This window comes from Staurois parvus, unplaced genomic scaffold (genome assembly GCF_062004578.1).
Source record: "Staurois parvus isolate SC_StPar_1 unplaced genomic scaffold, SC_StPar_1.0 ptg000172l, whole genome shotgun sequence".
NCBI lineage: Eukaryota > Metazoa > Chordata > Amphibia > Anura > Ranidae > Staurois > Staurois parvus.
The window spans coordinates 5,367,384-5,393,357 of record NW_028317968.1 but is presented as its reverse complement, the minus strand read 5'-3'; the positions used below and the strand labels follow the sequence as shown (position 1 = coordinate 5,393,357).

Here is a 25,974-nt window from a genome sequence, read left to right as displayed (position 1 = left end):
CAAATAAAGAGGTTCCAAAGTTGGGCATACACATGTAGATCTTTTTTTGTTCAGCCTGCGGCCTGAACAAAAGAAATGTTTCAGATTCTTTCATCCACGCTAACAGCACAGATGGATGAGTCTTCCTCTGAGGGCTACTGTACTCTAAATGCAGGTGCTGTTGACCATTTTCCACCAAGCCCCTTAAATTTTTCAGTCGAAGGATGTCGGGCAGATGGAGACAGGGCCACCCTCTGATTGAACTTGGCCTAGTTCATCAGGAACAGGCCAGCTCCAAAAATTGGTCCAATATGGCAAAATTCCAACTAGAAAGAAAGGCAATCATCACCTAGCATTAAAGCAGTAGTAATCCGTGTTAAAGAAAAAACTGGTCCCCCTGCAGGCTCATGTCATAATGTACCAGCATGCACTTCATAAGAGCACATTATGACAGACTTACCTAAGAAACGGACCCCTCCATCAGCATGCTGTCACCACTGACAGGGATTCCATCTTCACTTAGTCTTCCTTTCGGGTTCACAGACTCTGGCCGTTTGAATGGTCGAGCCGTGATGCCATTCCCATCATGTCCCGTGACCTGGCACACATTTATGAGATATTCACTGTACCTACAGGTAAGTTTTTTTTTTTTTTTTTGTTGTTTTTTTTTTTTGTTTTTTTATAGGCTTACCTTTAGGTACAATATAAAAAGTGGCGTTCACTATCACTTTAATATACCGTATTAGAGGCACCACAGAATGATAGCAGTTTGTCAAGCTTGTACTTGGGTATTTTGAGCCCAGCAATCTGCCATACCAGGTCAAGGTTGGTTTTATTTGTTGCAAATCCTTGCAATAGTCAGCATAGGGTATTTTCAGAGTGATGGAGAGTTACCACTGTGGTAAAATCCTAAAACCTCGGGGTCCTGTATACATATGAGAATAATCAATACGGTATTTGGAGAAACTACAGATAAAATCAAACTGTGCCCAGCAATGTTCAAACTTCTAACATTTTACCATAAACCTTCACAATAAATACTAGAAAAGACCAACAATCCTAAACTAACCCTTAACCGACTCCCGCCCGCCATATAAGGAAAGGCGGGTGGGCGGCAGTTCTCTCGTTTTGGGAGGACATCATATGACGTCCTCCCACTCTAACTGCGCATGTGCGCCCTCGGGGGCACGCTGGCAGGAACGGTGGTGCACTGCGTCCCTGGGACACAGAGGTTCACCAATCAAAGTAAAGAGCCAATGAAGTCGGCCCTGTCATATGATTAATCACAGCTGATCGCATGTAAAAAGGAAATGCCGGTTATCAGCAGTCCTCTCCTCACACTGACAGCATGTGAGGAGAGCCGGTAATCGGCATTCCTCAGGGGGGACATCTACACTGATCATCAGGGCACTGATGATCAGTGTAGCGGCTGTAGCCCCAAGAGTTCCACCTGTCAGTGCCAATCAATGCCACATATCGGTGCCCATCAGAGCTGCCTCTCAGTGCCAGTCAGTGCTGCCTCTTAGTGCCAGTCAGTGCTGCATATCAGTGCCCATCAGTGATGCTTGTCAATGCCCACAAGTAATGCCTGTCAATGCCCATCAGTGCCACTTTCAGTGCTGCCTATCAGTGCCCATCACTGCAGTCTCATTAGCGCACATCAGTGATGGAGAATAAATACTTATTTACAAAATTTCATAAAAGAAACTAAGAAAAAAACTTTTTTTTTATTTCAAAATTTTCAGTCATTTTTAGTTTATTTAGCAAGAAATGAAAAAAACCCAGTGGTGATTAAATACCACCAAAAGAAAGCTCTATCTGTCTCAAAAAATGATAAAAATTTTGTTTGGGTACAGTGTTGCATGACTGCGCAATTATCATTCAAAGTGCAACAGTGCTGAACACTGAAAATTGGTCTGGGCAGGAAGGGGGTAAAAAGTGCCCAGTAGGCAAGTGGTTAAAGTATGCCTAGCTTTTTTTGTGGGGAGAGAATGAAGATCCCTAGTTGTATTAATATGGCTATTCAGGGCTTCATTGGAGAGAATTTTACTCACTCATCTAACCAGGGAAAAAGGTTTAACAACAGTAGGGGTAGATGAAATCCCCAAGCCCATTTTTTAATGCTGCCTGTGTCCCAATTGAAAATTTTCCCTCATTTCTTGTCAGCTAAGAGCCACGAGTTAGCTGCACTTTCCCATAGATTTCTATTATATCCTGCAATTTTGGTGTGCTTTCTGAAAGCTCACCAAAACTCCTGCATGCTCAGTTAGTTCACCAAAAAGGTGTCCCTTCTAAAAGCAATTCTCAGCATAGTCCCATGCTCACCATATCCCAATAGAAACAATAAAGAACAATAAAGAACAAGATGATATCAAAATGAAACGCATAAGGTGGGGCTTGTCCAACATCATCACGTGAGTCTGTGTTGCAGATTTAATCACTTCACAAAAAATTGTGTAGAAAAGGCTACAGCTCATCCGTTGGCTGATAGTGCACAATTCTACTTGAAAGGATTCCACCACCAAGTGCTTTTACCAGATCTGGTGAACCATAAAGTTGTAAATGGTGAAACTCGCTTAGGTAGTTTGTTTCTCAACGGTTCCTGACATAGAATCAGACACCGCACCTCCACTTGCTGGGATTGGCATCAAAGAAAAACCTTATACTCCCATAGTGTAGTATATTTAAAATGAATGCCTTTTATTAGAGCCAAAAATATTGCATAAGAAATCTTGTGATTAAAACCATACAGCTTCACCACATATGAACAGCGTTTAAATCAAAAATAATAGCAGGCTGATAGCTTATGAAGAAACACTGGCTCCAGCTTGTACTTGTGCGTGGTGATGTCACGTACAGGCCATGTCCTACATGTCTTCGGGAACCTGTCCCCCGGAAGATGTAATTTCTGACTAAACATATAGGCCTGTACGTGACTTCATCACGCATGAGTGCCGGTCAAAGCTGGCATTTCTTAAGGGGTGCTATGGCAAAATTTCTGCAAATTGCCCAAAAATTGTATACAAGCCAGTGGGTGGATTAAATCTGTCTTTTAGTTACACAAAGCCACAGGTTCATTGTGCACCATTATACTTTCTAGCCTCCGGTATCGTAACAACCAATGAAGTCATTGGTTGATAAGGTCATTGGGTGCCTCTACAGTATCCTTGTTTGCCCCTAACCTGCCGCTCTCCTCCAGCACTGGGGTTACATTAGCAGAGTGAGGGTGAGAAACTGAGTGAATAGAGAAATGCTGGAATACTAGTCAGTACCAATGTACACAGGTTTGTTGTTATTTGTAAGAATAAATCACCTCTAACATTGGGTGTTCTGCGTTTGTGGATGTTGCTGTAACATGTATGACTATTAGTTTAGTTTCTTACATTTTAAAATGGGGTGACTCAAGATTTGTACAGTATTTTAAAGGGCGACTTGAATACAAAAAATGTTGAGAAACCATGGTCTAATGCAGGCCATAGATGGGGAGAAAAACGGCAGATTTTTCTTTTAAAAAACGAAAATTCGGTCGTTCAAGCGGCCGACGTTGCCATCAATGGTAAAAAAAAATCGGCCGATTTTCATCCCTTCTACAGCCAGCAAAAAGTGTCCCTGAAGAGAGCTCTGCTATTTCTGACAGTTCTATGACAGTTCCTTGACATTTACAGCGGTTGAAACATTGTATCTATTTATTTCCATTTAGGATACAGATGTTTTTATTCGGAAACAAATAGATACAATGTTTCAACCGCTGTAAATGTCAAGGAACTGTCATAGAACTGTCAGAAATAGCAGAGCTCTCTGCAGAGACACTTTTTGCTGGACTGGAATTATTCTTATTTTCATCCTACTTCTTCTTCTTCTTCTTCTTCTTCTTCTTCCTCTTCTTCTTCTTCATCCTCATCCTCTTCTACTTCTTCTTCATCCTCATCCTCTTCTTCATCCTCATCTTCTTCTTCATCCTCATCCTCTTCTTCTTCATCCTCATCCTCTTCCTCTTCTTCTTCTTTTTCATCTTCATCCTCTTCTTCATCCTCATCCTCTTCTTCTTCATCATCCTCATCCTCTTCTTCTTCATCATCCTCTTCTTCTTCATCCTCATCCTCATCTTCTTCTTCTTCATCCTCATCCTCATCTTCTTCTTCCTCATCCTCTTCTTCTTCCTCATCCTCTTCATCATCCTCATCCTCTTCTTCTTCATCCTCCTCCTCCTCCTCCTCCTCCTCCTCCTCCTCCTCTTCCTCTTCTTCTTCCTCTTCATCCTCCTCATCCTCCTCATCCTCTTCTTCATCCTCATCCTCTTCATCCTCATCCTCTTCATCCTCATCCTCTTCATCCTCATCCTCTTCATCCTCATCCTCTTCATCCTCTTCTTCTTCCTCTTCTTCTTCTTCATCCTCTTCTTCATCCTCTTCCTCTTCTTCTTTTTCTTCTTTTTGTCTTCCTCTTGCAGGTCACTGCTCATGCGCAGTTTTTTTATCGGTAAAAAATCGGCCGATTCGCCCACTAATTGCCGCGAAAATCGGCCGATCGGCAAAATCGGCCGATTTTTTTCCAACTTTACCGAAAAAAAAAAACGGCCAAAATACCGAAAATCGGCCGACCAAATCGCCCACTAACGATCCGAAAATCGGCCGATTTTATTTTCGGACGAAAAATCGGCCGATTTTCGACCCCTCTATGGCCTGCATAAGAGACCAGAAGCAACGAGTATTCTATTTTGGTTTGGGCAGAATGTAAACAATCCATTTTTAGATGAGAAAGCATCTCTTCAAACGGATCTTTGTTTGATCCAATACTTGGACCCCAGATGTCTCAGTAAAGAGGGCCTGTCATGCCTTATTGCTATCACAAAGGATGTTTACATTGCTTGTGATTAGAAACAAAAGTGATAATTTTTAAAGAGACAGTGTAAAAAATAAAATAAATAATAAACATTCGTAAATGGTGAGCACACCACAAATGTGAGGTATCGCCGCAAACATCAGATGGAGAGCAACAATTCTAGTACTAGATATCCTCTGTAGATCTAAATTGGTAACCTGTCGTTGTTCCACGTGTGTGTGCAATTTTAAAGCATGACATGTTTGGTATCTGTTTACTCAGTAACATCAACTTTTAATTATTTACAAACAATTGGGTATTATATTGTCTTTGTGCATTAAAATACCTAGTCTTCAAGTGGTAAAATACATGGTTTTGTGTGATGAGGAATGTTCTTTTTTGTTTCTATTGGGATGTGGTGAGCATGTGACTTCTGAGAACTGCTCCTGGAAGGGATACTTTTTCAGTAAAATAATTGAGTGATATTTGACCCATTGATAGGAGGGTCTACTGTATATTTCTGGTGAGTAATCTAGGATGGAGGGTGGAGAGTCATGAGTGGAGTTTGTCTCACTTGGAAATTGCATTAAGAGGATTCTGGGATTTAAGAAGAGTGTATATTTACATTTGAGCATTTTGGACATGTGTGGTAATTGCATAAATGTTTTCTGGCACTTGTGTATATACATAAGACACTTTATTGCACTGGACACTATTGAATTAGTTGAACTGAATTTAGATGAATTATTTTTTTTTATTTAAGTAGATTAATTGGTATATTTGATTGCACATTTTTATTCTGTATTTAATTAATTGGATATATTTGATTGAACTTTATATTCAAGATTTATTGCACCTATGGTATTAAGGGAGGCATTTATTTTGTACACGTTTTTATTGATTTGATAAAATTGATACACTTTTTTTTTTTTTTTTTGATGAGTGCTAAGACCGAAGGGTGCTGAAAGTAGTTAATGCTATATATCCAATCTGGTTTAAATGATGGATATTACTCATATGTATGAGAGGCAGAGAGAGTAAGCTTTTGTTTGCAGCTTCCTACAAGGGATAGAGGTGTAACATCACCAAAAAATATTCCATATTACATCATACAGTCTGGGGAAGCCGCAGCCTATGAGTAATGACTTCAGCTTTTACAGATATATATGGTTTACTAACATTGTGATGATTGTCTTGTACTCTGTCCGAATAGGAACTATATCAAGCTCCTGAAGAAGCACTATGTGTGAAACATGTTGAGCTGAAGTCATTACTCATAGGATGTGGCTTCTGCAGACTGTATGACAAAATACGGAATATTTTTTGGTGATATTAGACCTCTATCCCTTATAGGAAGCTGCATACTATGAGAAAAGCTCAGTACGAATGTGATTATATGTTTATGTATGTTAATGGAATACTTTTCATTCTGTTTTTCTCGTGGTTTGAGATTTGGAATTTATAAAAATTGATTTTTTAAAATACCTGTCTAGTTAATGCATAAAAAATCCATGTTCTCTTTTTATTTTCCCAAAGCATTTCAGTACTCATATGTAAATAATTTAGGGCTTGTACTAAACAGTAGTTTTTTTTTCTGTTTTTCTTTTTAGAATGAATTAAGTAGTTACTCATATGAAATAATGGGGCTCTTGGGTGAAATTGAAATGGCTCTCGACAATCTTCCTGAATGGGCAGCACCCCAACATGTCAAAAAGAATTTACTGACCATAGCAGATGATGCGTTCATTAACCATGAGCCCCTTGGTGTTGTCCTGGTCATTGGAGCTTGGAATTACCCACTTGTGGTTTGCTTGCAGCCTGTCGTGGGTGCCATTGCAGCAGGTACAGACATGTTTGTGTATTTTACATTTTTTTTTCCCTACATTCCTACAATAACAGAACCATGGCAGCAATACAGATTTCAAAAATATATTTAACTAGTTTCAGTTAAACTGGTGGTCACCAGTTTTACCTATAGTACATAGATTCAGAGAGGAGATTGCAAGTGTGAACTTTTATTCTGGAACTGATAAATTAATTTGACAGGCACAACTCTTCTGATTCTTGACCATAGGGTGTATAGCACCACCTACAGGAGTAGGACACTAGGCATAAAAAGAACACATTACTACCTATGGGCAGTCCTGGCTGGTATAACCCCCTCTCTGCTATAGGCAAACCAGTTATTTTTGTCTAGTGTTTATGGAGTAAGGACCTAAGTCCCTGCTGGGACCTGTGGTTCCATAGCATTTTTCTCTATTTTTTGTTTTTTTTCCTGCGGAGACCTTCAGTCAACAGTCAGGCTGGGTGACTGGCTGAAAAATATAGATTCAGTGGTCACCCCAGTCTGGCCATTGAGTGCACGCAAACCTTTAGATATTTGCTGGGTGAGCTGCAACAGCTCCATCCTGAACTGTCTCGTGGGAACGCATATGACCAGGTGCCAAAGTCCATGTCACAGTGTTACCCTGGCTGACAGCTCCCCCACTTCGGTGGAGAGGAGGATCTGCCATGATAGTCTTACTCTCACCCTCCACTGGATCGGTAAGTAGATGCCCTCTTCCTTCCCTCTCCAGATGTTGTCTCGAGCGCAGGAACTCCATGGGGTGGTCAGTTCTGTGGGGTCCCCTCCTCCCCCTTGGCCTCTATTTACTCCTCCTTCCCTTTGGCATACCTCCCAGCCTCTGGTACTTGGGCCAACTTTTCCTGGCATCCATGGGTGGTGGTGGTGGTGGGGGGGTCTTCTCAGTTGTTCCTGCGTGGAAATCCCCTCTGGTGGCTCAGGAGACTGCATTGTGGCTTCCATGTGCTTTACTGTGGCCAGTGATCCAGTGGCCAAAATAAGGTGGACAGGAAGGCTGGCCAGTTTGTGGTGGACCTTACCATTGACTTGTATAGGAGCACTCACAGCGCTCCCCTGGGCGTTGGTGAAGCCTCTCTGTTTAAGATTTTTGTTTGCCCATCCCCTCTTGAGACACTGCTTTGGGACGTATCTATGGTCAAGAATCAGAAGAGCTTTGTCTGTCAATGAATGTAAGGAAAAACAGGATTTTTCTTACTCGTCATGCAATCCATTCTCTGAATTAATTGATAGACATAGCACCCACTCCTATTTTTTGGGTGTTTATACTTCTGATATTGCTTTGTTACTAAGTGGCTTACATATAGCAAAGAGGTGGTTTATACCAATTAGGACTGTCCATAGGTCCTACTCCTGTAGGTCATAAACCATATGATCAAGAATCGGAATACAATGGGTAACAAAAATCCCTTTTTTGCAAAGCTTTGTGTAAATTTAAAAGTGCTCTGATGTGCTTCTGTGTGAACATGTACATGATATCAAGTACTATGTTATGCTATGTTATGTTTTTCCTTCCCCCCTTAGGTAATGCTGTGGTGATCAAGCCTTCTGAAGTCAGTGAACACACATCCAAACTGTTGGGGAAAATTATCCCTCAGTATTTAGATAAGGTATGTCTTTATATGTTTGTTTTAAACAGATTACACCATGGGTTTTCAGTTTTGAAAGTTGTGCACTGCACCCCTAATGGCTTAGTCAGTAGTGGTGAAAGGGATTGAAGCCAGTGAAGATGGCACACAACTTTTTCAGTGAAGTGCATGCTTTTTATAACAATGCATGTTGAGAATGACTTCACGTGTGTGTCTTTATAGGCTCATAGGAAGGAATAGGGCACATCACACATTATTCATCTTTGTACTCTTTTAACACATCTGAACCATGCATATGTTCAAACATATGGGGTTGATTTACTAACGGAGTTAAAGCCTTAAAGCGGATCTAAAGTATGAGTTTTTTTTCTTTCCTTCGTGCATTCACTGCATTAAACTAATAGTCCCCCCCCCAAACACTTACCTGAGCCTGTCAGCAACATATTATATCTTCAGTAACTATACTGAAAATTATTTCCATTGTTACTGTAAAGACTGCATGTATAAGATATCTTCAACACGAGTTCTATATTTACAATAGTTTCTTTGCTTTTTCCAAAAGGACCTGTACCCTGTGGTGAATGGCGGAGTGCCAGAAACAACCGAGCTACTTGCAGAAAGATTTGACCACATATTTTATACAGGCAATACCGCTGTTGGCAAAATAATCATGTCAGCAGCTGCTAAATACCTGACTCCGGTGACTCTTGAGCTGGGGGGGAAGAGTCCGTGTTACATTGATAAGGACTGTGATATTGACATTGCTGCCAGGTGAGTGTAATAAAGATCAAGGCTAAAATAGCTTTGTGAATGCCACTCCTTCCTATGTGTGTTTTTTTGTTTTTTTAAACCATTTCGTCCTATTGATATCATGGGGTCATACTCCACATCAGGTTCATCTAATTAATGTACAGTAATGACCCTTGTATAGTTTGTTATACTGGGCAAAAATATATTTTTTTAATATTTCAGTTAAAATCCTGACTTGATGAGAGACGGAGAAATATGCAAATTACATTGTAGACATTTGATATGCAAATAGTGACTTTACAGAAAGTCACTATTTGCAGATTAAAAATGTAAGACAGATCATACACGAGTAAAAAAAAACAAAAAACTATCTGTCGAATGAAAATCAAAATTGACTTTTTTTTTTTTAAACTGCCCCTGCACTTTGATAGAAGTAATGCAATGTACACTCCCCCTTTCATATTTAAATTGTGGCATGTGAACAGCAAGATTATTCTTTCGCACTGTGAAAAATGTGGATTGAAAAGTAGTTGCGATGACTACATCTGGAAAAAGGAATGCATTTGTTTGAATACCTCATGACATTTTAAAGCAAAGCATCCTATTCATAAGTGTGTAACGTACATTGCTTTCCCATCTATATTTTCATTGCAGTAAGACTGTATGATATTGATAAACTTTTGTCGTAGTGAACTTTCTTTTCCTTCTGAGTCACACACTGTCCTCGCTCATGTGCATTTCATTTGCAATTTTTTTTCGAACGAGTCCCCCATCAATGATTAGAAAATTGTTTTTAAAAAAAATTCCAACGTGTTCGATCGGTCATTTTTCAATCGCCACACAAAAATCACCTGTCGCTATGGGCACATTAATTATTTGAACTTCGAAAAATTGGTCTTTTGACATGAGTTTTCACTCTTTTTTTTCTACACATGTATGGGCTGTTTTAGTGTGTGTTTTTTGTGTCCACATGCTGCTATTAAGGGCATCTGCCATTTTTTTGTATTTTTCCTGCCTTTTAACGCTCCTGCATGTTAGCCTATGTGTCCATTCACACATGGGTGTTTAGAGGCAGAAAAAAAAAAGCGCCAACACGTCCAGGAGCAGCACGGTTTTGGCAGGAAAACCTCTTGACGCATGTAAACAGGTGTAAACATGTGTTTAATGCTATGGCCCACCAAGTGCTTGAACGTTAATTCATTTTAATGGACAGAATACATTTTTATTCTGGCCAATGAAATGAATTTACGCCCAAGAGCTTGACATGCCTAAACACGTGTAGACGAGCGTCAGGCGTTTTTTCTGCCAAAACACTGCTGCCAGGAGGAAAGGCCTCCAGAAAAGATGGGCAAATGCCCTATGTGCATGAGGCCTAATTGCTCCTTTAAGTCTGTGATATGGTCATTGTACACACTACCCGCCTTAGCAATATTAACAGGCTATAGGTCTCAGCATCTTGAAGTCTATTTACAGTAATTCTCAGATTGGGCAGAAAGAGTGATAAACTCAGCAGTCTGCTGCTTCTCATTTCACGGTCCTGTCAGACTTCAGCAGAAAAAATTCTGGTCTTTTGCCCTGCCAGAGAGGCAGAGCTGTGTAAATCCCAGAGCTTGGTGGGCAGAAATACAAATCCTTTGATTTGACAGGCAAAACCTCTTCCTTATATGTATTTTATTGGTGTGCTTAGTTGTTTGCATGCAGTTCAGCTTCAAAGGGTAAGTTCACCCTTTCATGAAAAATTAAGTGGTCTAATTCTAAATATCTTGGCCACCCTTCTGGAACCTGCAACACATGGCTACCAGGATATACTGTGCAATACACAGCCCTGAAATGAGTATCCATGATAACACTTTCAATGGAGAGCTCTGGTTGGTCAGCACAGGCACATGACTGTGCTGTATGGGGTAAGGAGCATGTGAGACGTAAATTAAGGGGCAATGTGTCTCAGGATAGGTGATGGAAAATATTCTGTTTACTTTGAGGCTTGTGCATCAATTGCCATGTGTTCCCACTCCATTGGCCCTTCCCATCCCTATATACTATCAACCACAAAATGGTACTGAACACTTCTTGACTTGCCAAGGGCAAGACAGTGCTTTACAAGCTGCTACTTCAGCTTTTTCCTGTTCACAATTTTGCATCTATACGAAACTAAGGTCCTTCTTGAAGCATGTGTACAGTTTTTGCAGTGCAGGCTCCACTCTACTTTTTATCAAAACACAGGTCCATGTGCACAGCACAGCCATCCAAAGCCGTGTGCTTACAGTGATCACCTCTCATGTTAACCCCTTCCTGCCCAGTGCCATTAGTACAGTGTCAGTGCTTTTTTTTTTTTTTTTTTTTTTATTAGCACTGATCACTGTATTGGTGTCAGTGACACCAAGTCAGTTCCCCCCAGTGTCAGAATGCCTGCCGCAGTCCCGCTGTAAGTCGCTGATCGCCGCCATTACTAGTAAAAATAAATAATAATAAAAAAAAAATCCCAGTATATATACCGACATTTGTAAACGTCATAACTTTCACGTAAACCAATTAATTTACACGTAGTGGGATTTTTTTTTTTAGCAAAGATATGTAGCAGAATACATTTTGGCCTACATTTATGACGAAATTAGATTTTTAAAAAAAAAAAATTACTGGACATGTTTAATAGCAAAAAGTCAAAAATATTGTTTTTTGTTTTTTTTCAAAATTTGTCGATCTATTTTTTTTTTTTTATAGCACAAGAAATAGAAACCGCACAGGCAATCAAATACCACCGAAAGAAAGCTCTATTCGTGGGAAAAAAAAGGACACAAATTTCATTTAGGTGCAGTGTTGCATGACTGCGCAATTGTCAGTTAAAGTAGCGCAGCGCCGTAACGCAAAAAATGGCCTGGTCAGGAAAGGGGGTATATCAGGAGGGCAAGTGGTTAATCTACTAAGTGAATATAAACTGCAAATTAAAACTGAAATGCCAAAGTTTTGCAAGGGGAATGTGGTAGCACTACTGAAAAATCCAGGAAATCCGTTATGTGACCTCTGTAGCTTTATGTCACAGACAGAACCTTGTTCCTAAAGCACTTTAACCACTTCAAGTCCGGACACTTTCACCCCCTTCCTGTCCAGTCCAATTTTCAGCTTTCAGTGCTATCACACTTTGAATGACAATTGCGCGGTCATGCAACACTGTACCCTTATTAATTTTTTTTAGCATTATTTTGAGACAGATGAAACTTTATTTTGGTGGTATTTATTCACCACTGGGATTTTTTTCTTCTTTTGCTATATAAATGAAAAAGTCCAAAAATTTTGAAAAAAAGTGTTTTTCTTATTATTATTATACAGGATTTATAATTATACAGGATTTATATACAGTTCAATACAAGAGGGAAAGGAGGGCCCTGCTCCTTGGAGCTGCCTATAAAATTTTGCAAATAAATGATATTTCTTCATAAATCTTGGCCAAAATTAATTCGGTTATCTTTTTAGTAAAAAAAAAAAACAAAAAAACAAAATTATAACGAAAAATGTATAATTTGCCAAAAAATGTTTTTGTTTTATTTTTTACATACTGTCACCCTAGTCACCTAAAGGCTGTAAAAGCAAACATTTCTCCTTCTCTCTTGCTGTATTCTTGCAGCCATTGAGAAATGCTATGAGAGCTGTGATTGGTCACAGCTTGCCACATGGTACAAGGCTGTTGTGAATAGCCTTGTACCATGTGACCTCTGTGATCACTCACAGATTTCACTAGTAGTAAGTAATGATGTCAGAAGTGACATCTTGCTTACTGCTATTCATGTGATCACTGATTGGCCAATCAGTGATCACATGATCGGGACCTCACACAGAGGTCCTGTACAGCGATCGGACACAGTGAGCACCGGATCAAGGTGCCGTGCGCACCCAGGGAGTGCACACAGCCTGTAAATGCGGGTGCCATTTATGAACGGCAACCCGCTCCTGCATTGCTAGTGGTTAATGGGTTGGTCTACACTTGCCATTGGTACCAATCTACACATGCCACATCTGCCACGCTTTGCATTGGGGCAAGATTATCCCCTTTGTCATGTTTGGCATGTTTATGGCATTGTTTACTCCCACTGGCCTCAGTCCGGCTCCCCTATAATCTGGAGCACAGTATACTGGCCCTTTGTTTAGAAAGTTTGGACACCCCTGGACTACAGTGTCAGCTGCTTTTTGAGATAGATTACCCACAATCTGCCATACCCATAAACACTATAGACACGTTACAATTTTAGGTTAAAACAAAGTAACATTTAAAGAAAAATATATTGTTTTCATTAAGCACATGCAGTATGTTGAGTTATTACTTAAAATTAGATTAGCTTTAGATTGTCTTTTGTATTGATAGAGATAGTAAATCGCCCTAACAGGGATACAAACAAGAATAAAAACTTGTCCAAAATTCTAATCCTTCCCTACTCAATCCAAAACAAAAAAAAAAGGGCTGCCTTTTAAAATGCAGTTTAAAAACTTTTTGAGATGATATAAGCCACATTGGAGTGCATTGTTTTCAGTAGATCAAGTAACTTATGCTTGCATTGTAAATAAAGAAGCACAAAATTGCACACTAATTGTGTAGCACTTCAAATCAGAAGTCAGAACCTGAATATGTAATAAACAAATATGGCTGCCCTCTGACCTGGGTGTGCTATGTGACAGAATTGTAAAATATCTTAGGAATGGATTTACAGAAATAAAAATCCCCAATTTATGTATATTTTCACTGTATTCTATAAGTTGCAGTCACTGTTTGGATATTCAAATAGCCACAGTTGCTGCAGCTGTCATCAGTGTAGATTCCTCTGTTCACATTTGTATAGGTAAAAGACACACAGTGAGCGCTCTCAAAGAAACATCAGCTGAACATCCAGAATAAACGCATATAAAAATCCTCAGTAAAACATATACATATAAAAATGCAGCACTGTAAAATGATCAAATCATGCAAATCAACACAATAATAGTCCTGAAAAGGTGCTCATTAATTCCTAGTGCCAATGGAAAGAATGCAAACTAACCAACAGCGCATTTAAAAAACGCATGTGTGTAAGAAATCCTGGAGATTCCCCTCTCTCCCTCTGGTCAGAAAATGGATATGTGCTGAAATGGATGACGATAACGCCCTCTTGTGGGAAAACAAAATCCTGCAGGTCAGGAAGCTCCCAGGATAGGATATTCCTCTTCAGTGGAACCAGGGCTGGGATTGAAATCATTCTGTGGCTGTGAAATTGGGAGAAAGACCCCTCACAGAGAACACAGAGAGATACTCATAGTGTAGTATATTACTTCAATTTATTTAAAAAAACCAAGTAAAACATATAATCAGGTGGCAAGTGAAAGTGACCCACTGACCCTCTTAAAATTATAGGTGGCCGCCGGGCCTCCACATGGCACCGGCGGCGTAGTGTCAACGATGTCCACAGGCTCCCCTTGACGCGTTTCGTGCGCACGCACTTCTTCTGAGGTAGAGCAAGGACCCTGCGTATTTTAAATGTGCTTCTGGTTAGTTTGCATTCTTTCCATTGGCACTAGGAATTAATGAGCACCTCTGTTCACATTGTTTAGCATGGATGGGGTAATTGAGGGATTTTGAATTCTAGCCATTTGTTGCCCATCTTGCACGTATGTCTGAAAAACTTTGAACTATATATTCTGGTTAAAAAAAATGTGGAACTGACACAGGTTTAAATTGTAAAATTTGTTCTGGACTTGAACCCAGTTAAAAGGCTTTATAACCATGGCAAATGCAGTCATGTCCAGGAGAGTTCACAGATTTTACTTCTCAATTTTAGCTAGTTAATACGTATGCTGCAGTAGCAACACCTAGTGATTACATCCTGAAATATTCAGCTGAGTTGTTCTGCTTTCAGTTTTCATTTTTTTAGGCGATCTGTCACAAAAGAAAAAAACCTTTCCATCTCAGAAGCTTCTGAGAGAAGCTGGCCCTCCCAAACCTAGGGGTTACATGCTAGACGTTGCTTTGAAAGTCTGAGTGACTTCTTTCAATTTTTTGGTTTCAGAGCTGACTTTAATATGATTTTATTTGCAGACGTGTAACTTGGGGAAAGTTTGTCAATTGTGGTCAGACTTGTATTGCTCCTGATTATGTCCTGTGTGAGAAGTCAGTCCAAGGTAAACTACTGGAGAGAATCAAAGAAACTCTAAAAGTAAGTAAAAGCTGAGAAGATTGCTATTAACTGGGTGTTGTAAAAGAATAAGTGACTCCAGAGCTTGAAACGGGGGGAAGCAGTTTTCACCAGGACAGGAAAGCACAGACAGAAAATGTTCTAACCCTTTCTCACTTGACTAAAAATGTGCATATTTCGTACATCATACAAGACACCGTAATCAATTCACAGATCTGCTGCTTGGTGATTGAACAATGGTAAAAGTTTAATTGGGCCAGTTTCTATATAATCCCCCTCACTCCTTGAGGCTCCAGTTTTTGTTGCTAATGTCCTTAGGTGATGGATGCCTTTTCCTTCCTACTATTTTTTCACCAGATTTATTTACCTCTTTCAAAGTGGTGCAACAACTGTAGGTAATGTCAGGGTGTCATACAGGTCCATGGCCTTGGTCTAGTCCTATAGCACCCAAACCCTGAAGACCCCTTTTGAGGGTATACCCACTGTGCAAGGCAAAACCTGGACACTCGATGAGACCAGCATCCTGGACAAGGTGTACCCTTATACATACTGGTTTCTTGCTTAAATTCTTTGTTGTCTTTGTAGTATACAACACAGCCTTATTCTTCAAGACATACTGGAGTGCTATGTACACAATTGGTTCATAGGGCACAGGTGGGGGACTGACACTTAGTGTTTTTCCCAAACTTTGTTTCACTATGTAGGCTAATAAGTAATGCTATTATATTGTATACCTATTCTAACTTGATGCTGTTTTTCCACCTCCAAACTGGTAGTTTCTTTCTGGCTAGCTTTTCACTTTTGGTCATCATTTTCTGCCAACACCAAAAAGATAATCATTTGTCATACCACCTTTTTCTGGATTCCTAAGAGACACAGCCATTGGAAGTTGGTTAGCACCTGGGTTGCCACAACTCTTCATGTTGTCCTTCAATAGCTATCTTCTGTTCATCCTTCATCCTGGCCCTGCATGCATTTGAATTGAGAGCCTGTAGATCCTGTTCAATCCTGTGCATTCTTTCCCTATCTCCTGAGGCATTGTGCTTCCTGTTCTGCAACTGTCGTTTGAAAAGGGCTCTTCCTCGTCACCTCCTGGGACTCCAGCAAGACCTCGGTGCCAAGCCGAGCCCTGAATAAGTGTTCCCTTTCCTGGGGATAAAAACTGATCCTTCTGTTCTAACCAGCAATGGCTCCTTTACCTTGGATTCCTCCGAGGTTTCCTCCCTCCACTTCCACCTACCTGGGTGGTCATTTGCCGCCCCCTCCGCCAACCCCCCCCCCCCCTCCCATTTTGCAGGGCATCGGTCCTTTGGGAACAAGTCCCTTGTTCCTTACCTGAGCCCATACTCCCATTTGAGCTCGGATTATGTGGTCTATACAGCACCTAGTGTCTATACTCCTCCTTTGAGTGGGGCCACTGCCTGAATTATGTTTCACGTTTCTCCCAAACTGTTACCTTGTGACTGTCTCTACTGTCACTTACGTCAGCAGCAAAATGATTCTACTGTTAGTGGTTTGTTTGGGGTCTGTTGACCTTTTTCTTGTGGCTTTTTTTTTCTAACTGCTAACTGTATTGTTGCCTGTCCCCATTGATCATTGCTTGGGGATGTCCCATATTTTATGAATCGATTCCTATGTATTGTAAAAAAAAAAAGAATTTTGATGTACCTGTACATTTTGTATACTTGGAGTACAGTACAGAACACGGGTCCCTTTTCCTCTATTTTGTGTGATCTTTTTATTGTGTGCTAACAAAGCTGGATTCTCACGGAGTGGACAGTATTATATGGGGACACTAGGGGGTGGACCCAGCAAAGCTTTTTGCAGCATATAGCCCATGGTCTATGAATCGATTCCTGTGTCCTGTATAAAATTTTACAAGTACATCAAAATTCTCCTGTTTTGATGGCAAACTCTGATACTTGCGGGTAGCATCAGAACTACTCTGTTCATAACTGCCCGGCATGCAGGCATAGTAGGGGCAATGAAAGTTTTTGCTTTTGGTTCCTACATGTTATGTCTGTTAGCATATATATTTATTTTTAGGTGACGTGGTCAAATGGTTTCAGTTTTTAGCATATAAAGCATGGTTTATAACCCTTTTTTTTTCTTTATAATATATCCTTTTTAATGATTAGATAAAATCTTTATTTTAAAAATAAAACCTGTAATTTGAAATTAATGTGGGTCTTTCTAAAAAAAAAAAAATCCCAGCACTGTCCTTGTTCTCCTTGTTTTGCCTCTCCAATCTAAGTTCTGAAAGTGTCATCTCTATAACTGATCCAGCTGTGCCAAGATAGCTGTAACTTACAGTCTCAATAACATTGGCAGACAGTGACTTGATCCAAATGACATCTTGTGGATTGTAGAAAGCTAAAATCCAAAGACTTGTGCAGATCTTGACAGATGAACAGCAGATATGCCAAAAAAAATCATAATATAATATGTCTTGCTCCACCAATTGCATGTCCCCTGAACTAAAGACACCCTGAAGGAGGGTGGGACTAACTATATAGAGCATCCTCTAGCTATGGTGTGAGGTAGGGACAAAATTATTAAAGGCACACAACCAGAAAATGCATATGTAACATGATGGTCTTTTATGTTTTTTTTTTTAATTTTAATCTTTTAGTTAAGACAATTGGCATTTTTGCTCACTGTAGTTCCCCTTCTCTGACCCTTTTGGGTCTGTTTTTGGCACAGCAGCATGAAAGAAGGGAGACTTTACAGAAGATAGATCTTGCCTAGAGATCTACTTGCTCGCTTTAGCTGGTAAATTTGAAATATACCTATGTATTATTTGATAATTGCCCTTATTAAAAAATAAATCCAATAACCTTAAAATTGTAATATTTATTTAATGTAGTAATCATTTTTTAGTCAATAAAAAGTGCAGCGCTACACTTTTTTTTGCTTTTTTTTTTTATTGATTGATGTTCACTAGGTTTTAGGGTTCCTAACTTGGTGCATATGCAGCTGGGTATACTTTCTATTTCTATATATTTTATATATATATATATATATATATATTTATTAATTTACTCTATTTTGAGCGCTCACTATATTTTTATTATTTTGAATCATTTTTTAGTACTGAACGAAATAAAGGAAGTATATCAAACAGTTAAAATTCTGCTAACCATTTAAATATACAGATCATCAAATCCGCAATCTTTATTTTTATTTTTTCCTGTTTTAGGAATATTATGGCGAAAACCCCAAGGAATCATCAGACTATGAGCGGATTATTAACAAGCGCCACTTCGATCGTATTCTTGCCTTGTTAGAAGGACAAAAGGTTGCAATTGGAGGGCAACATGAAGAGAAAACATGCTATATAGGTAAGTTAACTCCTTCCTGCCCAGTCCTGATGTCCTTTTAATAAGGTCTGTCCACCCGGGGGGAGGGGAGAGGGTAGGAAGGATAGCCAATCATGTGATCACTGTGATTGGTTGTCACATGATTAGGAGCCGGTCCAGCTTAATCTTGATCATTCTTACGGACTGAGAGCTGTCTTTGAAAGCTCTTCCACCTATAGATGCATGTGGGCGTTAAAGCCCACCTTCTTTTCCATCGCATATATGTGTTAAGTGGGTGGCAGGGGTTAATGATAAATATTGTGTAAATTATAATCAACACTGGGTAGAGCATTTACAGTGCATTGAAAAAATATTCATACCCCTTGAAATATTCCACATTTTGCTACAACCAAAACGTAAATGTATTTTATTGGGATTTTATGTGACAGACCAACACAAAGTGGCACATAATTGTAAAGTGGAAGGAAAATGATAAATGGTTTTCAAAATCTTTTACAAATAAATATTTGAAAAGTGTGGTGTGCATTTATATTCAGCCCCCCTCAGTCAATACTTTGTAGAACCACCTTTCGCTGCAATTACAGCTGCAAGTCTTTTTGGGAATGTCTCTACCAACTTTGCACACCTAGAGTGAATTTTTTGCCCATTCTTCTTTGCAAAATAGCTTAAGCTCTGTCAGATTGGATGGAGAGCATCTGTGAACTGCAATTTTCAAGTCTTGCCACAGATTCTAAATTAGATTTAGGTCTGAATTTTAAATGTACCATTCGAACACATGAATAGGCTTTGATCTAAACCATTCCATTGCTTTGGCTGTATGTTTAGGGTCTTTGTCCTGCTGGAAGGTGAACCTCCGTCCCAGTCTCAAATCTTTTGCAGACTCGAATAGGTTTTCTTCTAAGATTGCCCTGTATTTGGCTCCATCCATCTTCCCATCAACTCTGAACAGCTTCCCTGTCCCTGCTGATGAAAAGCATCCCCACAACATGATGCTGCCACCACCATGTTTCACGGTGCGGATGATGTGTTCAGGGTGATGTGCAGCGGTTTTTTTTTGCCACACATAGCGCTTTGCTTTTAGGCCAAAGAGTTCAATTTTGGTCTCATCTGACCAGAGCACCTTCTTGTACATGTTTGCTGTGTCTCCCACATGGCTGCTTGCAAACTGTAAACGGGACTTCTTATGGCTTTCTTCTTGCCACTGGTCCATAAAGGGCAGATTTGCAGAGTACACGACTAATAGTTGTCCTGTGGACAGATTCTCCCACCTGAGCTTTGGATCTCTGCAGCTGCTCCAGAGTTAACATGGGCCTCTTGGCTGCTTCTATGATTATTGCTGTCCTTGCTCGGCCTGTCAGTTTAACTACTTGCCAACCGCAGATAGCCGAATGACGGCTACACTGCGGCTGGCCAGTTCTGGGAGGGCGTCATATGACTTCCTCGCAGAATGCGCTCTCCTGCGCGCCCCCGGGGTTGCGCACCCAGCGATCTCCGTGATGGCTGTGTCCTACGGACACAGCTGGTCACGTGATGTGGTAAAAGGCCAATCACAGCAGCCTTTTACCACGTGATCAGCCGTGTCCAATGGCACGCTGATCACCGGGAAATGCAATTGCCGGTTCTCGGCTGCACTTTCCTCACGCTGTCAGGGTGTGAGGAAAGTACTGCCGAGAACCGGCAGTTGTCAGAGCAGGGATTGGCACCGATCATCAGGGCACTGATGATCAGTGCTCTGATGATCGGTGACAGCAGTGCCACCCACCAGTTCAGCCCACCTGTGCCCAGCAGTGCTCCCACCTGTGCCCAGCAGTGCACCCACCTGTGCCACCCAGCAGTGCCACACACCTGTGCCCAGAAGTGCCACCCACCTCTGCCCACCAGTGCCACCCATCAGTGCAGCCCAGCAGAGCTGCCAGTCAGCGCCACCAGTCAGTGCCCATCGGTTGTGCCAGTCAGTGCCCAGCAGTTGCGCCAGTCAATGCCTAGTAGTGCCGCCAGTCAGTGCCCAGCAGTGATGCCAGTCAGTGCCACCTATCAGTGCTGTCTATCAGTGCCACCTATCAGTGTCGCCTATCCATGACACCTCATTAGTGCTGCCTATCAGTGCCACCTATACGTGCCACCTTATTAGTGCTGCCTATCAGTGCCGCCTATTAGTGCCCATCAGTGCTGCCTCATCAACGTACATCAGTGAAGGAGAAAAATTATCTGTTTGAAAATTTTATAATAGAAACAAAGAAACTTTTTTTTTTTTTTGAATTTTTTTTGTTTATTGCGCAAAAAGTAAAGTGCCCAGCGGTGATTAAATACCACCAAAAGAAAGATCTATTTGTGAGAAAAAAATGATAAAAATTTCATATGGGTACAATCTTGTATGACCGTGCAATTGTCAATCAAAGTGCGACAGCGCTGAAAGCTGAAAATTGGCCTGGTAAAGAAGGGGGTATAAGTGCCCGGTAGGCAAGTGGTTAAGTGGACGACCATGTCTTGGTAGGTTTGCAGTTGTGCCATACTTTTTCCATTTTTGAATGATGGATTGAACAATGCTGTGAGATGTTCAAAGCTTGGGATATTTTTTTATAACCTAACCTTGCTTTAAACTTCTTCACAATTTTATCCCTGACCTGTCTGGTGTATTTCTTGGCCTTCATGATGCTGTTTGTTCACTAATGTTCTCTACCAAACCTCTGAGGCCTTCACAGAACAGCTGTATTTGTATTGAGGCTAAATTACACACAGGTGGACTCTATTTACTAATTAGGTAACTTCTGAAGGCAATTGGTTCCACTAGATTTTAGTTAAGGGTATCAGAGTAAAGGGGAATGAATGCAAATGCACGCCACACTTTTCAGATATTTATTTGTAAAAACATTTTGAAAACCATTTTATAATTTTCCTTCCACTTCACAATTATGTACCACCTTGTGTTGGTAATAAAATCCCAACAAAATACATTTACATTTTTGGTTGTAACATGATAAAATGTGGAAAATTTCAATGGGTGTGAATACTTTTTCAAGGACTTCTGTATAACTATTTTTTGAACTGTGCATGTAGTTGCACCAGACAAAGAGAGTGTATTATATTGGTTTTTGATGAATTGAAGGGAAATAACATGTTGGATCAGGGGTTGGGGTACGAATGTCTTGATGTGAGAGGAATGTAATTTTGGAAGGTTACAAATATAACTAGGGACGTGGTGTAGAAGTGCACTGGTACAGAGATTTTGAAGGGAAAGTTTCATCAAGTCTAATCAAGCATGTGTATGCTTCTACCATCTCCAGTGATAAGGGGGAGAGGTTCATGTAATTTCCATCATCAACTATTTAATCAGTCATGCCTCCCAGCACCTATAATTTTTTTTACCAATTAAATTGTCTTCTGCTTGCTAGAAAAGGTGGTTTTTATACAATAAAACAGTGTGAGACTTTTGTTTTTGGTTGGTAGCCAGAGCTTGTTCAGCTCTGATATAGAAATTAGAAATATTCTATTTCTGTGAGTTCTAAAATTGAGCTTATAACTAGTCAACAAAAATATATTTAGTAGTTTCCTTTTTTTGTTTCCTTTTTTTTGTCTGTGCATTATAGCAGTGCAGAATTTTTGATGTATGTTTTTTTTAGTTCAAAAAAATAATGCCTCTTTATCATCCCAATACTAGGCTTCTTTTTTTTTTTTTTTTTTTGCGTCATCGCTACCCAGAGGCTTCTAATCTTGTGGTAGTCTTGTCTGCATCCTATTCATGCTTCCAGGCTGTAGAGTCCCATTGTCAGCCTGTGACATCAGCCATATATGGCTCCCACCTTGAATGAAAGTGGTTTGGATAAAATCTCCCGTCTGGAGTCTGAATCGACATTTAGAAAAAAAAAAGTATGCATCGAGTTGTTTGTGAGAGTGGCACTAGCTGTTGACTGTGTTTTAGACCCCTTCCACTGCCCTAACACATGCATAGTGTACAGAGAGCTTTATGGTCACAGTAAAAAATGAAGAAAGTTATTTATTGACTGTTTTTTTTAGATTTTAAAAAATAGGGTATGTGTACTCTTTGGATCTGCAACATGGTATGTTTGTACAAACTGCTGTGACTTCACATTTACTTTGCCATATACTTTTGTTTTGTCCTTGAATAAGCTGGGAGGAACCAATATAACCAAGCACATCCATGTTATGGAGCTATGCATGTACATTTAAATTTACTGAAGTAGGAAGGTATAAATCTAACACTTACAGATATATAGATTTTAAACATTGACTAAACACTTACTTTTTTTTCCAGAGCCAACTGTCCTGGTTGATGTTAAAGCAGACTCAAAGATCATGCAGGAAGAGATTTTTGGCCCACTCCTTCCTATTATAACCGTGCAAAATGTAGATGAAGCCATTCAGTTCATAAACCAGAAAGAAAAGCCTCTTGCACTTTATGCATTTGCAAACGACAAAAAGGTAAGAAGTAAGCAAGAAAACTGCTCTTCTGGTAGAAAATTACTTACTATATTTAAACGCAAAAGACTGCCCTTTTTGTGCTGGGTTGGATTGGTTGTTTAAGACCAAAAGTGCCTAGAACCAGGTATATGTGTACTTGCATGGTTTTAAAGTCAACAGCTGCTGAATAAAGCTTGTATGATGTGGCTGGTAAGTGATACTGTGTATAAAGTCATTCTTTGACTTCTGTTATCACCTGCACAAGATGTGGTAGTTTGGTATCTAATTTGGGTCCACTCCAAGCCTCTGCAGCTGAATTCATAGGGCAGGCTCCCTCAGTCTCTGGACTGGCCAATGTTCCTGTCTCCCAAGACCAGGATATCGTTACCCTGGTGACTGACCAGCCCTGCACTGGAATGAAAGCAGTCCCTTCTTTCAGTAACAAGGACAGTTCTCCTGAAGGATGCTAAACTGGGGAAGAGTCCTAGAGATTTAAAAGGGTTCAGGAGATATGGTCTTCAAGGGAGTCCAGACACCATCACCATGCTTGAACTAAGGGCTTTTTGCCTATCCCTGATGCAGTGAACCAATCATGGAGGACTGAGGAGGGTTCAGTTGGACAATGCCACAGCCATGGCTTATATCTTTGGTTCATCAGGGCAGCACCAGAAGCTGCACAACCCTTCATCAAAAAGAGCTAATTCTGAATGGGGACAAAAGGCACATTCCAGCTTTGTCTGCAGGCCACATTACCAGAATAGACTATTGGCAAGCAGACTTCCTCAGCTCCGGGACGTGTTTTGAAAAGTCTTTTCACCCTGAAGTGTCAGTATATGTGTTGTAACCATTGTGGGACGCTGACCATGGATCTTTTGGCATCCTGCTTCACCAAAAAGGTGAACAGATTTATGACCAGGATCAGGTATCCAAGGCTCTATGCAGTGGATGAACTGATGACCCTGTAGGATCAGTTAATACACGTAGGATCCAGCTAATACACGTCTTTTTTATCTGCAAAGATATTCTTCCTCGTCTGCTTCGCACAATCAAGAGGAAGGGCCTCCCAGTGATCTTGGTGACGTAACACCAAACCAACCCAGAAGGACTTGATACTTGGACATTCTCCAACTCTTTGGAGACGCTCTGTGGGCACTTTGTGGCCAACCTCACCTGTTGTCTTCAGGCTGCTTTACACGATAAATGCGCATTAAGATTGCCCTTCTGTTGAGTGTGCAATCTTACAATTTATTGCATATCACCGGAGTACCACTGGTTCACACTGGGATATTGAAGTTTTCCATCTAATGATACCCATTTGGAACTATCACCGTCACCTGATACATTATTCCCTTTTTTGGGTTATATAACCACTTTGGCACCTTATTTTGAACATTTTTTGCACTTTATCTGGACGGTTATATCCTTTATTTTATGGTCATCCCAAGAGTAATCACCTGTCACTGAGTTGTCACCTGTTCTTTACTTACTGATAGAGGTATCATACGTCATGATGTTTTAACATTTTTACCATATTATTATTATTATTATTATATGTTTATTCATTGATTTTAGCGCTGCACTTTTTATCTTATTGTTCATTGAGAAGGTTTGTGGTTCCTTTTTGGTGCATTTGCTGCTGTTTGTAAGCGCTCGCTAAGTCCTTACCGTTCTTATTAACCAAGATGGCTGCCACACTTCTGGGATCTGGAGTGCATGTGACGGTTATGACAATCTTGAAATCACATCCGGTCTTGAAACACAAAAAAACTGACGATTGCTCGGAGTGGAGGGGGTTTATATGAGTTGTCCATTGATTGGATCCAAATAAGTCCAAAATATTCTTTTTTTTTTTTTTTTATAGAATAGGGAAAGTTTAGAACCCTGTCAAGTTTTTATTGCTATCTGTGCCCCATCCAGGTAGAGTTGTCCTCTATATTTGCCCTAGTAACCATTGTCACAGAGACAGAAAGTGAAGGGAAATCATAAAGTCTACAGTTGTCACCAGAACAAAAGGGAATGGTAAATCTTCCAGAACACGTGTTCACATGTGTGGCAATTGCTTAAGAGAGAAATTCCCTACCCTTTGTTAAGATTACCTTTCACTTCCTGTAGTATCTATGGGAGAGGAAGTTAAGGGAAATGTCCCCCAAGGGGACACAGACAGTAAAAAATAAACTGGTTATAACTCTTCCCTCCTCTTCTTCTACAGTTTTGACTTTATATTTGCTTAAACAATTAATCTTTTTATTCAGATCATTAAAAAGATAATCTCTCAAACCTCAAGTGGTGGAGTGACCGGAAATGATGTCATTATGCATTTCACAGTTGTTGAGTTGCCTTTTGGAGGTGTTGGTAAGTACTTGCTACAATTTTTGTTGCTAATATATGTGATTGATTGTAGCCGGTAGTAACATCTTAGACTGTATGCACAGCAGCTTGCAAAAGTTTTTTGCTCTGGCTCCATTCACACTTGTATGACTCCAAAGTAATGCAGCTTTGGTGCAACTTTGGTTTTAACCAGTCGTAACATACATGGTGTGATATATGTAATAAATGTTGATTATTAAACTTATACAGTATTTGTGTGGTTTCTGTTCATTTTATCTAATTTGAAAAGGTATCTGTTATGAATGCTGTGACATAGTATACAGAGCCAGGATTTTCTGTGTCAATCACTATAGACTAATAATATATAAGTGGTGCTGTACTGCCACTGAATTCCAAAAATGTGTTTCAATATTGATCAAAACAAGTGACTCCCAATGTAAACTAATCTCACTGCAAAAAAAAACAACAGAACAGCTTAGTAGACACTCACTATATCCAGATGTATTCAAGTAAAGGGAAAAAACAATATTAATTGTGTATAGTATTGTGTAAATATCCCTCAAAATAAATGTGAAAAATAAAGAAATAAAAAAGATCACTCGAAGTACGTATGAATCCAAAATTAATATGCAAACTGAAAATAAACTGCAAATAAACACCCCGCCGCCCTGTTAGCACACAGATGCAGACAGAGGGGGAGAAGCGGGACAATTAAAAAAAAAAAGATAAGAAAAATAAGTAATACAGCCTGT

General features: G+C 40.0%; 1 protein-coding gene across 3 annotated transcripts in view; it reads left to right on the top strand.

Moving 5' to 3' along the window:
* ALDH3A2 (aldehyde dehydrogenase 3 family member A2) overlaps positions 1-25,974 on the top strand; it is a 132,242-nt gene that overhangs the window by 13,054 nt on the left and 93,214 nt on the right. For all 3 annotated transcript variants that reach the window (XM_089676617.1, XM_089676619.1, XM_089676618.1), the window contains exons 3-9: positions 6,411-6,642; positions 8,186-8,271; positions 8,813-9,021; positions 15,059-15,176; positions 18,355-18,496; positions 22,749-22,915; positions 25,147-25,246. In XM_089676617.1, coding sequence (XP_089532743.1) covers positions 6,411-6,642; positions 8,186-8,271; positions 8,813-9,021; positions 15,059-15,176; positions 18,355-18,496; positions 22,749-22,915; positions 25,147-25,246 — 1,054 coding nt within the window. The remainder of the gene's footprint in view (positions 1-6,410; positions 6,643-8,185; positions 8,272-8,812; positions 9,022-15,058; positions 15,177-18,354; positions 18,497-22,748; positions 22,916-25,146; positions 25,247-25,974) is intronic.